Raw genomic sequence first — 17,614 nt, 5'->3', positions numbered from 1 at the left:
ATTGTATTTCCCATGGTCATTCAACACTAGTACTGCAATTTAGTCAAATAGAAGCAGGCGTAATGCAGGGAATAAGCCTATGGTGTAGAAGAAAACATGGCGCTCAGCTGTTTAATGTGAAGTAACACATTATACAGTATATACCACAGATAATTGTGCTCATTAAGTGTTAAGAATAGCACTTGAGTAAAACCTTTATTGTTTTCGTCTCATTTTTTTCTCCTGCTTCCTGTCAGATATTTTTTGGTCTCTGACAGGCCGGGTATTGCACTTTCCAAGAGGTGGCAGTAAAAGACTTTTGATCTGTTTTAGGTCTGTTAGTAACAGTAAAGGAAGGAAGAAGAGGGAGGACCTATCGTCAACGACATGTGGAGAAAAAAAAACAAACTCTGTGTGGAGAGATAAAGCCCGTTATAGGGGACTGAATCTGACGGTACGTTGAGTGGGGTCTAAAATCGTCGCATTTGCTGCTACGTGACTGTTCCTGTTCGCCCTTAGAGCGGCGGATTCACCACAACAACACGAAGACCAACGACAATATCACATCTACTTGTCGCAAGAAATACATTTGTTTGGTCAGGAAAGAGCTATCCACCCAGCTGCAAAACGAGCTGAAGGCCCTTCGGCTGGCCGGCTTAGCTAACGGCAACTGAACGTTAGTCAGTCAGATTAGCCTAGCTAGCGGCCGGTTTGCTAGCTGAGTTATTTTTCGCTGACCGAATCTGAGGGGACATTTAATTTTGTTTACAGCCAATTCAGTGTACAGACCTCTCGTTTATTTTCTGACTTTTCTACAATGGCTTGCGGGGCTACACTGAAAAGAACCATGGATTTCGATCCATTGCTGAGTCCCAGCTCGTCGAAAAGGAGAAGATGCGCCCCAATGTCCTCATCTTCATCTTCATCCCCCAGAAAATACCTTCGCCATGAGCCGTCCCCTTTCGGAGAGTTGTCCACGGCCCTCGCCACAGGTTTGCAGTTTTCACTTTAAAATGTCCACCTTTTATATCAAGGCTTAACAGTGCTAGCTAGTCGTTTCATGAAGTTACTACAGTCACGAAGACCCTGTTCTTCGTTTTCTTGTTTTTGTTGGTCTTCGCCAAATTTAGACAGCGCTGATCACCCTATAATCCTCGAGCGTCAAACACTAAACTTTACACATCAGAAATATATAACATATTTTTGTGCTTGTGCCTTTTGAACCGAGCCCATGTATCTATGGTTGTCTTACAGCGTTTTTCCAAAAATGTTTGCCCATAGGAAATAAATGTGGCAAGAGAAAATGTAAATCAAACTTTCATAAATTATGTCATAGCCTGACAGACATTACATACAGGCTAGCATACACATTAACAACTACCTGGGATACCACTGCCAATGTTTAGTAGCCACCTGGGATAACATAGGCTGGCAACACCATCTGATTTAGCGTTACCATAGCAACCGACTAGCAAAATCTCAACGATCACTTGAGGGTCGAATGACAATGGAAAAAACTGACATCGCAATATTGTGTATCTGGAATTTGGAAAGTATTAAAGTCCTATCTGGTCATTGATTAAACCCCTAAAACTCACATGTGTCGTATGTTTAGAAAATACATACAAAAAAAAGTTATTTCCCTGAATATAACCTTCTAATGTCAGCACCTTTACTTTCATTCAGTAATTGAGGATCTGAGAATATTAAGTTGATTCCTCCTGCAGCTTAAAAAAAAACACCCAAAATGTGGTGGGATAAGGTTCTTGTTAATTATGTGATGTGTTTTTTAAAAAGAAGAAATACACTAGCTGTCTGATTTTAATTGGTGTTGACTGCTAATACCTCTCACAATACACCTCCTTGAACACCACAGGGTATAAAAAACCAGATTTACACTCAGAATAAATGTTGTGATTTTGTAGAGGATAGTGGCGTGCACCTGCATAGAACATAACAACTATAGCTATGCTATAAAAGCTGATTAAATAACTTTTCAATCTGGAAACCTTTTAAAAACCTTTTAAGTTTTTGAATTTTAAATAAAGTAGTTTTCAGCGCTCCACACTCAAAACAGGTGAGTGCTACTCTTCTGAAGTGAGAGAGAATTTGGGCAGTTTAATACACTGGTTATCTCACAATGACCCAAATGCTTTCATATTATAATCTGTCAATCCAGGTTAAAGTAAACTGATAAAGAATAATTAAAATTGGTGTTTTGCTGTGAATGTAGAGTCTGTGTGTCGCTCACCAGTAGCAAGTTATATTTATCCAAGAACCCTCCAATTCAGGTAAACTTATATAACAGTCAGTCTGTTGTAGGTTCATCATGGAAAATAAGAACTGTGCTGGTTTTCCTTTTGTATGAAACAACAAAAAAGTAGCATGACATGTTTGATTTAATTTGCCTTACTTGACCATGAACACCCTTCAGTGTGACTGTTGTACACTGTCCACGTTGTAATGACAATGCTGAAGGAATATATTGTTCAGCCTTTATTTGCAGTAACAGCAAGTATCTTCTTAACCTCACATAAGAACCTATTAGAAACACTGTAACAGCCAACAACCTAGCAGAAGTATTATTTGCTGAGTGTGTCAGGCCAACGTAAATTACATTCACATGTTTCTTTTTAGCCCCAAAATGTGTCATACCTGATAATATAATGGATATGATCTTAGATTTAAAATGGAAAAAAATAATTGATATAATACAACAGAATATAGATATTGCATATAATGTAATAATTTATTAGAAATATTAGAAATTGCTAGAACATAGTCTAATATTCTTTGTAGGAATCCTTGAAACTCCTTTAATATTACAGTAGATACTTCCCTTGAAAGAAACTCAAGGATTTACTTTTTGGGAGCCTAAGAATCCAAAGTGGTTCGGCACTTATACTGCAGTAAATGTAGGCTAAATCTCTGTAGGAAACCAGCTTGTAAAGTAGGTTGTGTTTGTACTCGGGCACTTACACATATTTACTAACTCTTTGCTAACTTTTTTTTTTCATTAAACAGAGCAAATCCTCCATAACATAAAACAAGAGTACAAGCGCATGCAGAAAAGGAGGCATTTGGATGGGAGCTTTCCACAGAGTGAGGCTGGCGGTTCTGCTGAGGCTCAGTCTCACTCGTCTATTTTGGGTGGAACCAGCTTTCCAGGTAAAGTCTGCTGCTCTTAAACCAGCCTCACACATTTTTGTTCTCATGATGACTATTGGAATGTGACCATATTCAACAAATGTCTTGACTCTGGTGTGTTCAGATTGCATCCTTCAGCTGAGATTGGGGTTCAGATTTCACCAGAATACAGTTGCTAGGCTTCATTTGCTGCTGTTTGGCAGACTTGCTGTGTATCAGTTGAACCCCATGAGGAAAATGATTTATAATACATATCAACAATGTTTAACACAAATTGACAAATTTTACAGATACATTCTCTGGAGCTGTGTCACCAACAAGGAAAGAACAACCACTGTTTACTTTGAGGCAGGTCGGAATGATATGTGAACGTCTCCTGAAAGAACGTGAAGAGAAAGTGAGAGAAGAATATGAAGAGATCATGACTTCAAAGTTGGCAGGTTTGTGTTACATTGGCAAATGTGTAATAGCAATTGGCTTTACAGGACATTAATTAACCTCCAGGGTGTGTTCCCGCCTTGTGCCCAACGATTCCAGGTAGGCTCCGGACACACCGCAGCCCTTAACTGGAAACGTGTTACAGATAATGAATGAGTTACTTTATTAATCCCCATGGATAAACTGTGGTGGGCATTCTGCAGCTGCCAAAGTAGGAAGCATTAATAGGCAGCATTTGGAAAGGCAGCATAAGGTGCCTTACAAAGCAGCTTCTTTATTTTGGCTGAATTCTGAAGGCAGTATGACATGAATGCTTCCTGGGGGTGGCGATCACTTGATGCATGTCAGAGTGCCGGGTCTTTTGAAAACATACATAGTGGCATACACGTCTCGTCCTAAAGTCGTCTCCTTTCCTCTCTCCATCCTGTCTCTGAGGTAAATCCCCAGTAAAATCTGAGGTAAACTAAGTGGCTAACATGATAGCTCAGAGTAAACAGAGCTCATGAATACAAAAAGCGCTAGATGTGATGACGTATGCTGGCTTTGAAGAGTATCCCGAGTGTTCTGCCTAATGAGGTTCGTTCTTGGTTCAAATGCTGCCTAAAGAGAGAAATGTCTTTGAAGGTAATGAATAATTACGCAGCTGCCTTCAAAATGGAATGCACTTTTATTTTGTGCATTTAAACCAATCTGTGGTAGCGAATAAACAAAAATACAATATTGAGCTGCACACAGTAGGGACATTGAGCACAAACGCACAAACTGAAGTGAGCAATCAGCCATGGCACCCAGAGCACAGCCGGGGTTTAGGTGCCATGCTCAAGGGAACGTCAACCATGGATTAATCTTTCCTGCTGGTACTGGAAGTTATATGGAAGCAGATCTGTCTCATCAGACTTTGAAATATTACCACCTTTGAATTTGTAGCACTGATTTTTTAAATTATTTTTTTTGCACTGAAATTATGCGGTGTTCTCCCCGTGTCCGCGTGGGTTTCCTCCGGGTGCTCCGGTTTCCTCCCACAGTTCAAAAACACACATTGGTAGGTGGATTGGCGACTCGAAAGTGTCCGTAGGTGTGAGTGAATGTGTGTGTGTCTGTGTTGCCCTGTGAAGGACTGGCGTCCCCTCCAGGGTGTGTTCCCGCCTTGTGCCCGATGATTCCAGGTAGGCTCTGGACCCCCCGCGACCCTAAAATTGGATAAGCGGTTACAGATAATGGATGGATGGATGGATGAAATTATGCGTCTGAATATAATTGCTCTTGAACAGAACTCGTGAATTTTCAAGAAAACGTCTTCACTGTTATTATTCAAGGTTAAAAAAAAAAAAATTCAAACAACATATTTCAAAGTTGCTCAAATTCAGTAAACGAAACTCAGATATCAAAATACAAGTCAAAAAATTCAGATACATATCCGAGACACCAAGGATGAGCAATCGATTCATTAGGATTTTCTTTTTCACCTTAAATGCTGCAGTAGTTGCATTACGAACACAACTTCCATTAAATTACATTGTACAACCTATGTTTATAAGTAATTTCTTCAGTTTTATTTGTATAAGCTCCATCTCTCAGTGCTGTTCAAATGAAAGTCAAATGTCCATATGTTTAAATGTGTTTAAAAAGACAAAGGCTTCCATGGGGTGTTGTAATTTTCACAGACTGTATCCCCACAGTTCATGTTCATCCCCACATTCTGTCACATCACATGCTCTGTTCACAGGGCCATTACAAAACATCTCCACAGTAAAATCTCTTCATCTTCAGGACATCTATAGTCTGTTATAATGTGTCTGTAGTGAGACTTTCAGATTTTTGAGACACTTTGAAAATAAAGAGATAATATCCACCGAAGGAAGCTAAACGTGTAGTTTTTCCACGGTGTGGAAGTTGTGTTCGTACAGAGTGTGTGCGGTGACAGAATGCAACTACTGCAGCATTTAAGGTGAAAGAGAAAATCCTAATGAATCGATTGCTCATCCTTGGTGTCCCGGATGTGTATCTGAATTTTTTGTAACTCGTATTTTGGCGTCTGAACCGAATTTGAGCAACTTCACAATATATTGTTTGAATTTTTTTATTTGAATTTATTAACCTTGAATAATAACAGTGAAGACGTTTTCTTGAAAATTCACGAGTTCTATTCAAGATCAATTAAATTCAGATTCATAATTTCAGTGCAAAAAAAATTTAAAAAAATCAGTGCTACAGATTCAAAGGAGGTAATATTTCAAAGTCTGATGAGACAGATTTGCTTCCATAGAATTAAACAGTGACCCTTCAGTCTCAAGCTCACATTCTTATGGCTGACATGAGTTTTCTTGTACAACTGGACCTGAAAGTGAATGGTGTTAAAGAATTGTTCAGTTAAAATTATGCTTCAGTAGAGTTCTGTAACTAAATGTCATTACAGTGGTGGCAAATGTAGAAACGTCACAGACATTGAAGCAAATTTTGAGAAGGAATTGTATTTTAGGAATTTGAATTTGCCATCTCAAGTGGAGTAAAGAAAGTTTCATTCTAATTGAAATAGAAAAAGGGCTGATTATCCACTATTTAAATTGAGTTTTACGCTGTTATTATCACAGATCTAGATTCTAAAGTTAAAGTGTAGTTGCTTGAATTTGATATGAATGTGGACATTTTTATCTTTTATTCTAGAACAATACGACACCTTTGTAAAGTTTACACATGATCAGTTAATGCGGCGATTTGAGGAACAGCCTGCTAGTTGTGAGTATTTCTTTTTCTCTTTAGCATACTAATCAAAAAACACACTACATTTACACAGAAATATACCACGTTCTCACTTTGGGGTTTGTCTGTGTTCTTTTAAAGATGTGTCTTGAAAACTCCAACTCTGCGCCAGGATGCTGTTCGACTTCGAACTGCTGCAGTTTGAGCTGAATGTTCATCGATTACACCAGACCTGGTTTGAAATTAAACTGCTACAGTGACACTCATGCTGACAGAGGCTGCCTTTAGAAGTTGTCAGTTCATATTATTGTTCCTTGTGAACCTGGGTGCTTCCTCTTGTAAATGTATACGGACCTTTTATGTCTGTTAATCTGCCAGTGGCCTACTTATAATCAATACCACGAGCCTTCTCTCACATTTTGCTCGCATTCCAGAATAGTGTTTGTTACTAGTAGCCTATACAAGGTGTCAATGCAGATTACATTGCATTTTTTTCTGAAGTCATTTTACATGTGCATAGACATTACGAACAAAAAATTCATATACCTCCTGCCAATATTTTCCACTCTCAATCCTTGAAACCTGTGTGCTGCACAGTCGAGCTGTTTCTCAAATACAGCAGATAGAAAACGGTTGAGCCAAGTGTGATATTTTTATTTTTTTGCATTAGAGCAAGCCCACCATGCTGGGATCAGAAAACACTGCTGTCTGCTATACATAGTACGCTCTTGAGATTCCCTCTGTCACACGTTTTTATTTTGCTTTCCTATGTATTGATATAGACAAACCCAAGCATTAAATCGTTTTATTAATAAAGATGTGTCTGTACTGAATAGTTTTCCTTTGTTCTCAAAAGCATTTTAAGACTTTTTTTTTTCTAAATGATCTTTAGAATAATGTCACATTGGGGACACTTTTTAATGGAAAACTGGCATAAGTTTCCATTTTAATATTTCAATTGTAATTGAATAAAATTAATTTCAAACATGGAGTATATCATTAATATACAATTACGATATTGTACACGTATAAAAGACAAATTATATATTTATTCCAAAACCCAGTGCCAGTTTTTTTTTAAATGTGCAAGGCCTTGGAGCTTCCCTAAAAGTTTGCATATTTCTGTTCATAGTACGTGTTTTCCCGTATAGCCAGGCCAAATTTGGTGGTACTAGTTTTAAATGCTGTAGAACATGAAACTGTTGAATCACAGGTGTTTAACAAGGTATTTATAACTGAATTTGAATGAGAGAGACTGTGTATTTTGTGACAATGAAACAGATTAAAGGGCAGGTGTGACTGCAGGTTTTCATTCAATTAAGCAGGAGCACACCTGATTCTACTTGCCTGATCAACTAGTCTCCTCTAAACAGTTATACAGGGTCTGCTCCTGTTTGGTTGGAATGAAAGCCTGCAGCCTCACAGGCCCTTGGTGGATAGTGACCCCTGGATTAACCAATTCATTTGTCAGTGAAATGTGAAATGTAAAAGTTGTGTAACAGCCAGATAGTAGAAAGGGTTTAAAAAATGTTCATGACATTGTCCTCCATTTAATTAAACACAAAGTAAAAGACTGAGAGCTAGCTTTCTGAAGTTTGAAATGGCAGGTCTGGGTATACCTAGGTCTGACCATGTGAATTTTGGTGGATGTAGCTTAAACTGACCAAATTAAAACAGTTTGAAAATTTGCTTGAAAGTTCAGAGATAAGTTTCAATCCATTTCTATGGGTGTGTTTTAAAAGTATAAACGAACTATATAAAACACTATTCCATATCAGGACTGATGTTGCAAAGTTGGAACCATGTCAATATCTTGAGAAATGCAGATTTGGCAGCTCAGAAAAATCAGGTGGAATAAAAGAAAAATAATGTCAGTCATGACACATTAAGCCTTCAAAACCATTTAAACTTGAACACTTATTTCTGGTTTTATTTTTTCCTGTATTCTTCTTTTAGTGTAGTAAGTATTAAATATCAGCAAAGGCAAATATAACAAAATTGTGTTTTATTCACAAAACAAACAGCAGCCCACTCTTAAACACCACCAAACAGGTCTCCGTTAACATCCTCCCCAAGTCAGTCTTGCCACATGGTCAGTTTTCTGCTTTGTTGATTTCACAAATCCCAGGAACTCCAGCTCTGACACAGCTTGAATAAAACGAGCACTGTTTGGTTAAGGTAATATAAAGAGAAAGCTGTTCAAAAAAAGTTTCATTGAGGGTGGGTGTATGGGTAATTAATATATATATTAGTGTGTGTGCATATTCTACAACTTCAATTAACTAGCCTATACAATATCAGCAGTTTGATATATTAGTGTCATTTCAAAGGGTTGGCTGCAAAATCCTGTGTCTTAATGCGTTGATAGTGTAGTTACCTACAAATACACATAACCATACTTTGCACTATATTTCATCACACACTGGAACATTTTCTATCAAAATGTGGAGAAAATGGCCTTAGACTCCATCATTAACCATAAACAGAGGAATTGTTAAGTAAAGGATACTGTCTGAGTTCATCTACTTTGCCATAGTCTTCTGAGTCAGGATCTTTGCCTTCAGCAGCTGAGGTCACTGTTGCATATGCCTAAAAACGAAAATGACTGTCATCAATTTAAAAAAGCAGAAGAAACGTAGAATCTACCTCGATTATTGTTTTCCTACAAGATGTTCAAACCTCAAGCCAGTCATACAGGTTAATGAGCCTCCCACACTCAAGATGGAGCTTGTAGACAATACAGATATCTGGAGCAGCACTGGATACTGTGCCAGTATCTGTTTTCAGGCTTTCGTTCTACAAAAGCAATAGAACAGTTTACAGTAAAAATACTTGTGTTCTGCAGAATAAATCTGTCAATTCTATAAAGCAGTGTTTCCTAATCCTGGTTGCTACCTTTAGGTAGAAGAAAGGATGGCCAAGTGCTGTCTGAATGGACGTGCGGGGGGTAGCATTAAGATGTCTCCGCAGGACCCCAGAGGAGCTGTAGTAGCACACCTCATTTAGTGGCTGTGTTTCTGGTGGAGTCAGGTGGCTCCTAAACCAAAATAAAAAAAAAAAAAGACTTTTAATCCATATAAATACATACTAAAATCATCCATATTTTATATATATATATATATATATTTGTTTGTTTTCTTGACTGTTCAACATTTAATATTTTACTGCCCAATCTCACCTTCACATTATGCTACTTCAATATGTTTACTCTGGTCTAAGTAACTTTTTACCAGAACAATATACAATTTACTACAGCTGGTCAACCCCCTTAAAATATTTTTATATTCCAGATTGAGTCTTTGAATTTGTAAACTGCAGTGTTGCCAATATTCTTTACATAATCATTTTCAGGTTACACCATATATAATAAGGTTTCCATAAAGCATCTTAGCACAAAGACATTTTATCAACAATAGAGTCAGCTTTACAAGGAAATCCTCTAACATCCGTTTCAAGATGTTTTTGAGGGCTGAGTTCCAGTTATCTCTTTTGACTGACAAATTATATAGCATTGTAAAAGTGTGTGTGTAACGGACTGACCTCACAAGGCCATCAATAAAATCTAGTGCCTCGTTTCTCAGAAGTTCAAACGGACTCATTTTTTTTGTTCTCCTGGACCCTTTCATCTCCAAGAGGGTCTAAAGAAGAATGAGGATGACACAAAGTAAACTAGATCAGAATATGAACGTCAAGCTTTTCTTAGAACAGTGGTTCTTAATCCTGGACCTCAGGGGCCACTGCCCTGCACGCCAACGTTACCTTCTGAAGATGGTAAAGATCAGTTTTCTTTTGAAGCTCCTTTCCTGGTGAAATGACCTCCTCCCCACACAGTGTCTCTATGGACATGCCTATCAGACAGGATGGTGGTGTATTAGTCTAGTACCAAAATAACAACTGTGTAATCGGACTGCAAATTGATCAAGACTTCAAAATACAATTGCAACTATTCTGACAAGGCTTACATTCCACAAGGATAAAACTTAGAATGGTAGTTTAATAAATTTAAACTGTAAACAAGTATTTTTTGTTACAGTGAAAATAATGAAAAAATACTTTCTAAAGACAACTTACCGTCAAGTTGCTCAAATCTGACAATGTATTGTTCCAGGTGCTCTAACGTACTTTTCATTTGTTTGGTCTCGCTGGGTTTTAGAATGTCAACACACTTTCTCAATGCTGCAACAATCTCATCTTTTGCCAGCAACCTGTTATTGTATGGTATATGCCAATTGTTCAGAAATCACAAAACATCCATTACTATAATTGGTAAATTAATATATATTATATTTTCAAAAAAAAAAAAGACTTCTTCCTTCAAAAAGTAATTTTCTATTCGAAAGTTTGCGCAGACACTGAAATTTCTTACCTCAAAAGCTGCATTGCTGATTCATACTCGTTTGTCTCCCACACATTCTTTTCCAGGCAGGATATATACAGCTCCCGTATCTAAAAGCATAAGTGTTTAATGTGTTTTAATAATAACAACAAGTGCATTTCTTCCCAAAGGCATTACAGTAGGTGTAACTTAATGAATAACTCCGTAGTTCTTACTTGTCTTCCTAGAGGATACTTTGGCAAAGATGATGTCAGAGAATACAGGCAGCGCAGAATGGGGTAGTAGTTCTTATGGTATTTCCTAAGGTCTTTCAGAAACTTTTGGCAAACTTCCTATAAATGTTTCAAAACATGCTTAGTGAGATGAAAAAGCGATCTAAACAAATATTGTAATATAAGTGTTATTCCATGTACAATGTGAAAAATGACCTTAACATGGTCATCACTGCTGAGAAGCTGTATTTGTTCCTGTGGATCTTTAGTCTCCACATATCTGTGGTGCGTGGGGGAGGAAGCATAGAAAAAGATGAACCAGTGATCTGGAAGAGTTGGTTATGAGCTTTTTCACAGTGACTGACAGGGGAACTGAAGTACCATAAAAGTGTATCACCTCATGAAAGAGGGAAGATGACGAACCATCTCCACATCCTGGTGGCTAAATTTCTGAACATAATCCAGAGCTTTTCCTTTCTCACAGCAGAGCACACTGAGGGGCTGGGAATAAAAATGCTCCAACAGGGCTAGCTATGTAATATAAAAGTAATTTATTAAACATATACCTTCACATATATATACACACACACACAGCCAAAAGTATTCGCTCATCTGCCTTTACGTGCATATAAACTTGCATGACATCCCATTCTTAATCCATAGAATTTAATAGGGTTTCGCCCGCACTTTGCAGCTACAACATCGCATTTGTGAAATCATACAATGATGTAGGACAGTCTCTGCTCCAATTCATCCCAAAGGAGTTTCATCGGGTTAGGGTGCAGGCCAGTCAAGTTCTTCCACATCAAACTCACTGATCCATATCTTTAATGCAGCTGCTCAGCCATGGAAACCCATTCCATGAAAGTCTCTATGCACTGTTCTTAAGGTAATCTGAAGGCCACAAAGTTGAGATCTGTAGTGATTGATTGTGCGAAAAGTTGATCTCTGTGCACTATGCACCTCAGGATCCGCTGACCCTGTTTTATGTGGCCTACCACTTTGTGGCCGAGTTGCTGTCGTTTACAATTTCTTCCAATGTGTTATAATACCACTCGCTTTTTACTATTGAATATTTAGTAGCAAGGAAATTTCACAACTGGACTTATTGCACAGGTGGAAAATGTTACCACTCTGGAATTCACTGAGCTCCTGAGAGTGACCCATTCTTTCACAAATGTTTGTAGAAGCAGTCTGAATGCCTAGGTGCTTGATTTTATACACCTGTTGCCATGGAAGTGATTGAAATTGTAATTCAATTATTTGGTTGGGTAAGTGAATATTTTTGGCAATATAGTGAATGTGCAGTCCTATTACAAATTACAGACAATATAAGACACTGTTAAGGTTGTGGGGTCTGCTCACCTGCAAGCCTTTGACAAAGTTGCGTACAGAGAAGTCATGGTACAGGAAGATGCTCACCAGCACATGCAGATCCTTAGCACTTAGTTTGAATGGAAATTGTGAAGTAAGAATCAGCTGTTTATAAAAAAAAGACACGAGATGATAGCAAGCAGACATCAGAACACATTCAGCCAAATTTTACATGTGTTTCATTTATTGTGAATATTAATACTGAATACCTTGTCAATGACGGTAGCAAGATGCTGTGTACAAGACAGCGACTGAAAGAGTTCAATACACAGCAGAGAAGACACAGAGTGAGGCAGCATGTGCTGAATGGTGCTGGGTGATGTGGCGATTCCAAAGATGAAGATCAGTGGAAGCTCATGGATGTAACGACTGTTTAAAATATTGTGGTTACATATTTTTGCTAAAATATTGCTGGAATATATAACAAAATAAGAGGCATATCCAAATAACAACACACACCTGCAGATGAGGATGAAGTCCTGTAAAATGCGTGGATCAAAAGCTTCAAAATCTTTAAAGATCACTACAACTGGTGGACTGTGTGAAACATAATTTGCTGTCTTGCCCGGAAACTTGTGTTGTTTCTATAAAAGTCAGCCACAAACAACCTTAGGTTTTCAGCATCATATTCATGTTTCCCCAAATGTCAGCACAGGTTAAAAATATGTGCAATATGAGAAATATAAAGAAAATCTCCTTACATTTGTTATAGCTTTATACCACCGACAGAGTGCACTGATTGTACAGGACACCTTCTGTGGTACGTGGATGCCAGAGTCGTCGTCGTCGTCATCATCTTCCGCAGACACTCCTACACCCATCAATCTTTCCAATACCTTCTGCATCAGGTTCTTTAGAGCTTTGTCAAGACAAGAACATTTCTACACTTAATGAATCCATATCAAGGATCAATGAATGTTGAATGAATGATGAATTTATTGCTATAGGTTATCTGTAGGTATGGGGCAATTAAGATTTTAAGCCCTTTTTAATATCACTTAGAGACAAAATTTAACACCACTTTCACAACAGCAAAAAGCACAACACCAATTCTGAGTTTACTGACTTTACTGCAAGTATGTGTATTGTGCATTTCCTGATGAACCAATATATAAACACAAGATACACGCTTCGTACTGACTGCCTTGAAATTAGCTTCAAAATTGGAGTTACTTAACAAGTTTTCATTAAATGTGCATTTCCCCATCCCTACAGTACTGTCTCCGCTGGCTAAAAGCAATAAATGAACATAACTGAAAACCGCGCCTGTCTGAGCCACAAATAACGCATAGTTCAGCCTGCCGTAAAAACGGTACGTTAACTTGCATAAAAAATCTGGAAACAAAAAATAGAATCAAAACAAAACTGTATTTACTGTAACATAAGATTTTTTAAAGCCTTTTGGGAGATAGATTTAAGACATTTAAAGACAAATTAAGGTCTTTTATTTGATAAACAAATTTAAGGTAGGGATGCAGCAATCTGATATTAGGATCGGATATCGGTCCCGATATTAACAAAAGGAGCTGGATCAGTTATTGGATAAAAAGGCTGATCCATAAAACCGATATTCTGAATTGCACTAAAAGTCTTTGACAGTCAATCATGGGACACATTTAAACACTGTGGCTTGGTGCTGCTCATTACACGCTATTCACATTCATTTGATTTTTTTTGTGTTATGTACACTTTGCTTTTGTTGATCTTTGTACTGTGTATTATTACTGTAAGCATTTTGTGTTTTTGAAAAGCACTATATGAATTTTATTTATTATTATTATTAGCATGCTTACAGTGTTTACTGACTGTATTTGACCAGGGTCTTTGTTTATTCTCAGGTTAAATTGCTAGATTTTATTTTAGATTTCTTTTTACACTAAATATTTAAAACTAAAATTGATTACTGTGTTTGTTTGACAAAGTGAAGCTACTTATTTCCATGTTTGGCTGATAAAGTAGATTAAAATAAATATAAATGTAAGAAGTTTGACTGCGCCAAGGTCCTGCACAACTGTTCATTTCAGTGACAAATAGCATTTCACTATATTTGTGTTAATTTGTTATATTTTGTTAATATTTTTGTTAGTAATGTTTAAATCAATCCTTATGCCTTAAGTCTCTCCCAAAAGGTGAGGTATATGGTTTATTAATTCAACAATGGTATCGTATCGATATTGGAACTGAAAAATCGGGTCGGTGCATCCCTTATTTAAGGATCCACGGATTCCCTGTGTTAATGAGGTTTAATAATAGGGGAATAAATACACACCTGCACATTCTTTGGCCTGTACAGACACAGCAAAGGGGGTAACAGACTGCTGCAAAACATCAGACAGGCTTTGAAATGTCATGTCATGGTCTGGAACATTCACACCTGCAATAATAAAAGACGTATAACTATTATATTCTTTTTACTTTCCCCATAAACTTTGATTTTTGTACAGGGATTACTTTAAACAAACATGAGGGGGAGACAAAAGGAAGAAAAAATAAAAAAAGAACAACATTACACACCAAGCACCAAGGCAGCTGTTGGAATTTCACTGGCCCTCATGAGAGATGCCCAATCCTCTGATCCTGATTGGAAGTTCAAGGTACATTTTTTGATGAAATCTATAAGGCTATCCAGCATTTTCTTGTTTAATTCATCTTGCAATAGCTGTTTGTGAGAAAATCATAATCAAATACATTAAATCTCCACAAAGAATCATTGTACATTATGAACACAAATGTGGAAAAAGTTACAGACCTCTGTGTCTGTTTTAATCTTCTCCCAAAGCCTCTGACAAGTGCTAAAACGTTCCTTTCCATACTCACTTTCAGCACATCCCTCAACAAAATACTCTCCTGTACAGTAGAAAAGGAACATTTATAGTGTTATGGTTTTATAAAATACAGGAATGTGTGCATAAAACAATGGGAAATAGGCTGCATCAGTGCTGGGTAAAACCTTTTGTCCTCTACTTACCTATACCTACAGCGCGCTTTCTCTTCTTAGAACTGGGCTTGAAGACAAAGCATCCCTAAACAAAAAAATATGTAATAATAATGTACAGCGTTAAGACAAGTTCCAATACTATATTCATGTACACTTTATTAATTAAAGGATCCACTGATTATAAAGGTGATATATACATAACACACATTAACCACACTGAACATTAACCACATATCAGGTGATTATCCCATTGAAACGACAGCCCAAACTTTGTTGAAATTGGTTTCTAAATTCCTTTTGATTACATGTAATTCCCATATGGGTTTTTTTAGGTTTTTAGGTAAAACAAACAAAATATGGCCATTCTGACCGATAATTCAACAAAATAATTTTTGACTATTGATTTGATCTACAGAATAAAAACACAAGATTTTTCTCATACAGGCAGTCAAAAAAGCGTCCACAGAGTTCAATAGCAAAGTGGCGAAGTACAGCAAAACGAGACGAGCCATTGGATAAATGCTGGGCTTTGTCCCGCCCATCGGACGCTCAGCATCTCTGGGGGTCTATGGGGCAGTGGGCTGGCCTCGGCTGGCCCGGACACTCAGCTTCTGCATGATGATTGGATGATCTGTCTGAGGCCTTTTTGTTCTGCAGTGAGATGAGCGAATCAGCGATCCTTTGGTGTAAAGATCCGTGGGAGCATTACATTTTCATTCTGTTCTGAGTTGAACCGGAGACTGTCTTAAACCTCTTAGCGGCATTTTCTTTGTTAAAAACGACTGCTTGTGTTTGGAGACTGACTTTTATCACCCTTTCTGACTTCTATCGCAGTTTCTGTCCAGCGGGTGCTGCTGAGCCCCTCCACCATCACAAAGCACTCACAGGCGAACACACTTCACATGGGCCAAGGCCGTTTAAGCAGCCTAGCTCTGCAGGCCATTGAGAGGACACTAGTCAAGTCCCTGGAAAAGACGCATTGTTGGTACGACAGGGTCACAGATCATTTTCTTGAAAATGAACGGAGGGTAGAATTTACGTATAAATAAACCGACACATTTTATGATGTAGGCCGAAATTGAGCTTCCCCTCCTTGAAAGACCAGCATCCACCACTGATATATATATATATATATATATATATATATATATAATATAAAAATTACCATCACAGAATTCACTGCTGAAAAAAAAAGCAATTTTTTTTATTTTGAATGAGATTTAACCTCTCACGTTTTTAATGTATATATAGAAGTAGATACACATAATTAAATAAAACATGAGTAAATTAATGTATCTTTAAAAACATTATACAGGTTTACAAAAAGAGGAGGATTTGGAAAGTTCATTTCACTATGAGTTTGTATTGACACTGCATTATTTAGCAGTAGACTATTAAAAGAATGTACATAACTTATCAATGTGAATGAATTACGCCTCAGTATGTGTCACACAGCGTGACAGAATAGTGATGCTTGTTTGAAACAAAATTATGAAAAGCTTTAAAGCTTTTGATTGTTATATGATAATATGCATGTTTACAAATTTGAATGTATTAAACACCAGAGTCTTTTATTGTAAAAAAAAAATAAACTTCCCGTTGCCATGGAGATCAGCTTAGTATTGCTGTCTTCGTTGCTCACGTAGGGCTCAACGTAGCCATAGGTCAGCGCTCAGCTCACTATGTTATGAACAATTCAGATGACACTTAGGGACTACGTTCATGAAGGACTTATGTTTCATGTCAGCTACAGTGTGTGATGTAAGTCCTATTATGAATATGTAAGTACTCCCCGATTTGAGGCCTCCCATTGGCAGAAACTTTAAGAAGCGTGTAAACGTGTCACTTTTGTTCACATTATCATGACAAAATTTTACGTGTTAAAATGAAATTTTTTAAATCACGTGTTAACGCGCATGTGTTCACACGTTTAGAGCCAAAAGGCGTTCCATACCAGAGCCACGCGACATACAGTCTGAGCCTGTGCTACAACTGTAGGCAACATTTTTAGATAAACAGTCAAATTTAGTTAACGTTTTAAAGAATGAGTGGGTGATACCGGCTCGAACACAGCACCAGGTTGAAGCCAGTGACGAATGTGTGTGTGATAAAAGTAAACTGATAGGTATATTCAGCTCTGCGGCATTTCTGTTATTCCTACACTTTATTTCTCTTTCACAGCCTTGTAAATCCCACTTCAGACTGAGAAACTATCTTATAAACTCTATCGTTAATTCGGCATAAACTGAACCAACACCCCTGAACCCCCCCCAAAAAAACACAAAAAAACTAGCGATACCTTTGAAACTGACGAAGTGCTCATTTTCTCCGATAATTCCCACACGGCGTCACATCCTGTTCATTCTCCCGCGCTAAATACGTCAGAGACGACGTGTTCGGCTATGTCGAATACAGAGCTCCTCCTCCTACGTGCAAACTATTTAAAATGCTTAAGAGCAACTCAATAAAGCATGTGAACTAATTAATTCC

The 17,614-nt window shown here is 37.6% G+C and overlaps 2 protein-coding genes across 3 annotated transcripts; one reads left to right on the top strand and one right to left on the bottom strand.

The window, feature by feature from the left end:
• Nucleotides 1-248: 248 nt before the first annotated feature.
• On the top strand, nucleotides 249-7,108 carry LOC136694415 (akirin-2-like). The gene is made up of 5 exons (XM_066667948.1): nucleotides 249-971; nucleotides 3,004-3,147; nucleotides 3,417-3,566; nucleotides 6,229-6,300; nucleotides 6,406-7,108. The coding sequence occupies exons 1-5, from the start codon at nucleotides 797-799 to the stop codon at nucleotides 6,414-6,416; spliced, it is 552 nt and encodes a 183-aa protein (XP_066524045.1). The 5' UTR covers nucleotides 249-796; the 3' UTR covers nucleotides 6,417-7,108.
• A 1,072-nt stretch (nucleotides 7,109-8,180) lies between these two features.
• On the bottom strand, nucleotides 8,181-17,525 carry orc3 (origin recognition complex, subunit 3). Of its 2 annotated transcripts, none has more exons than XM_066667930.1 (20): nucleotides 17,424-17,525; nucleotides 15,155-15,209; nucleotides 14,936-15,033; nucleotides 14,701-14,845; nucleotides 14,456-14,560; nucleotides 12,888-13,045; nucleotides 12,646-12,770; nucleotides 12,396-12,555; nucleotides 12,178-12,291; nucleotides 11,210-11,343; nucleotides 11,029-11,092; nucleotides 10,816-10,932; nucleotides 10,631-10,710; nucleotides 10,336-10,469; nucleotides 10,024-10,112; nucleotides 9,805-9,902; nucleotides 9,160-9,301; nucleotides 8,944-9,060; nucleotides 8,774-8,853; nucleotides 8,181-8,429 (listed from the first exon to the last, which is right to left on the bottom strand). In XM_066667930.1, exons 1-20 carry the CDS (start codon nucleotides 17,445-17,447, stop codon nucleotides 8,324-8,326), a joined length of 2,145 nt encoding a protein of 714 aa, XP_066524027.1. In that variant the 5' UTR covers nucleotides 17,448-17,525; the 3' UTR covers nucleotides 8,181-8,323. The 2 variants fall into 2 exon arrangements, with proteins under 2 accessions (XP_066524027.1, XP_066524034.1); XM_066667937.1 differs by having other exon boundaries at nucleotides 8,209-8,412.
• Between the last annotated feature and the right edge of the window lie 89 nt (nucleotides 17,526-17,614).

Source organism: Hoplias malabaricus, chromosome 1 (genome assembly GCF_029633855.1).
Source record: "Hoplias malabaricus isolate fHopMal1 chromosome 1, fHopMal1.hap1, whole genome shotgun sequence".
Taxonomy (NCBI): domain Eukaryota; kingdom Metazoa; phylum Chordata; class Actinopteri; order Characiformes; family Erythrinidae; genus Hoplias; species Hoplias malabaricus.
This window is presented reverse-complemented; position numbering and strand designations above follow the sequence as displayed.

Excerpts from the sequence above, each read along its gene's own strand:
- orc3 (XM_066667930.1), bottom strand. The coding sequence starts at position 17,447 with ATGAGCACTTCGTCAGTTTCAAAG. Across the intron at positions 15,034-15,154 it reads AAAGCGCGCTGTAGGTATAG|GAGAGTATTTTGTTGAGGGA; the intron begins GTAAGTAGAGGA and ends TCTACTGTACAG. Across the intron at positions 13,046-14,455 it reads ACAGGCCAAAGAATGTGCAG|CTCTAAAGAACCTGATGCAG; the intron begins GTGTGTATTTAT and ends GTCTTGACAAAG.
- LOC136694415 (XM_066667948.1), top strand. The coding sequence starts at position 797 with ATGGCTTGCGGGGCTACACTGAAAAGAACCATGGATTTCGATCCATTG. Across the intron at positions 972-3,003 it reads GTCCACGGCCCTCGCCACAG|AGCAAATCCTCCATAACATA; the intron begins GTTTGCAGTTTT and ends TTCATTAAACAG. Across the intron at positions 3,567-6,228 it reads CATGACTTCAAAGTTGGCAG|AACAATACGACACCTTTGTA; the intron begins GTTTGTGTTACA and ends CTTTTATTCTAG.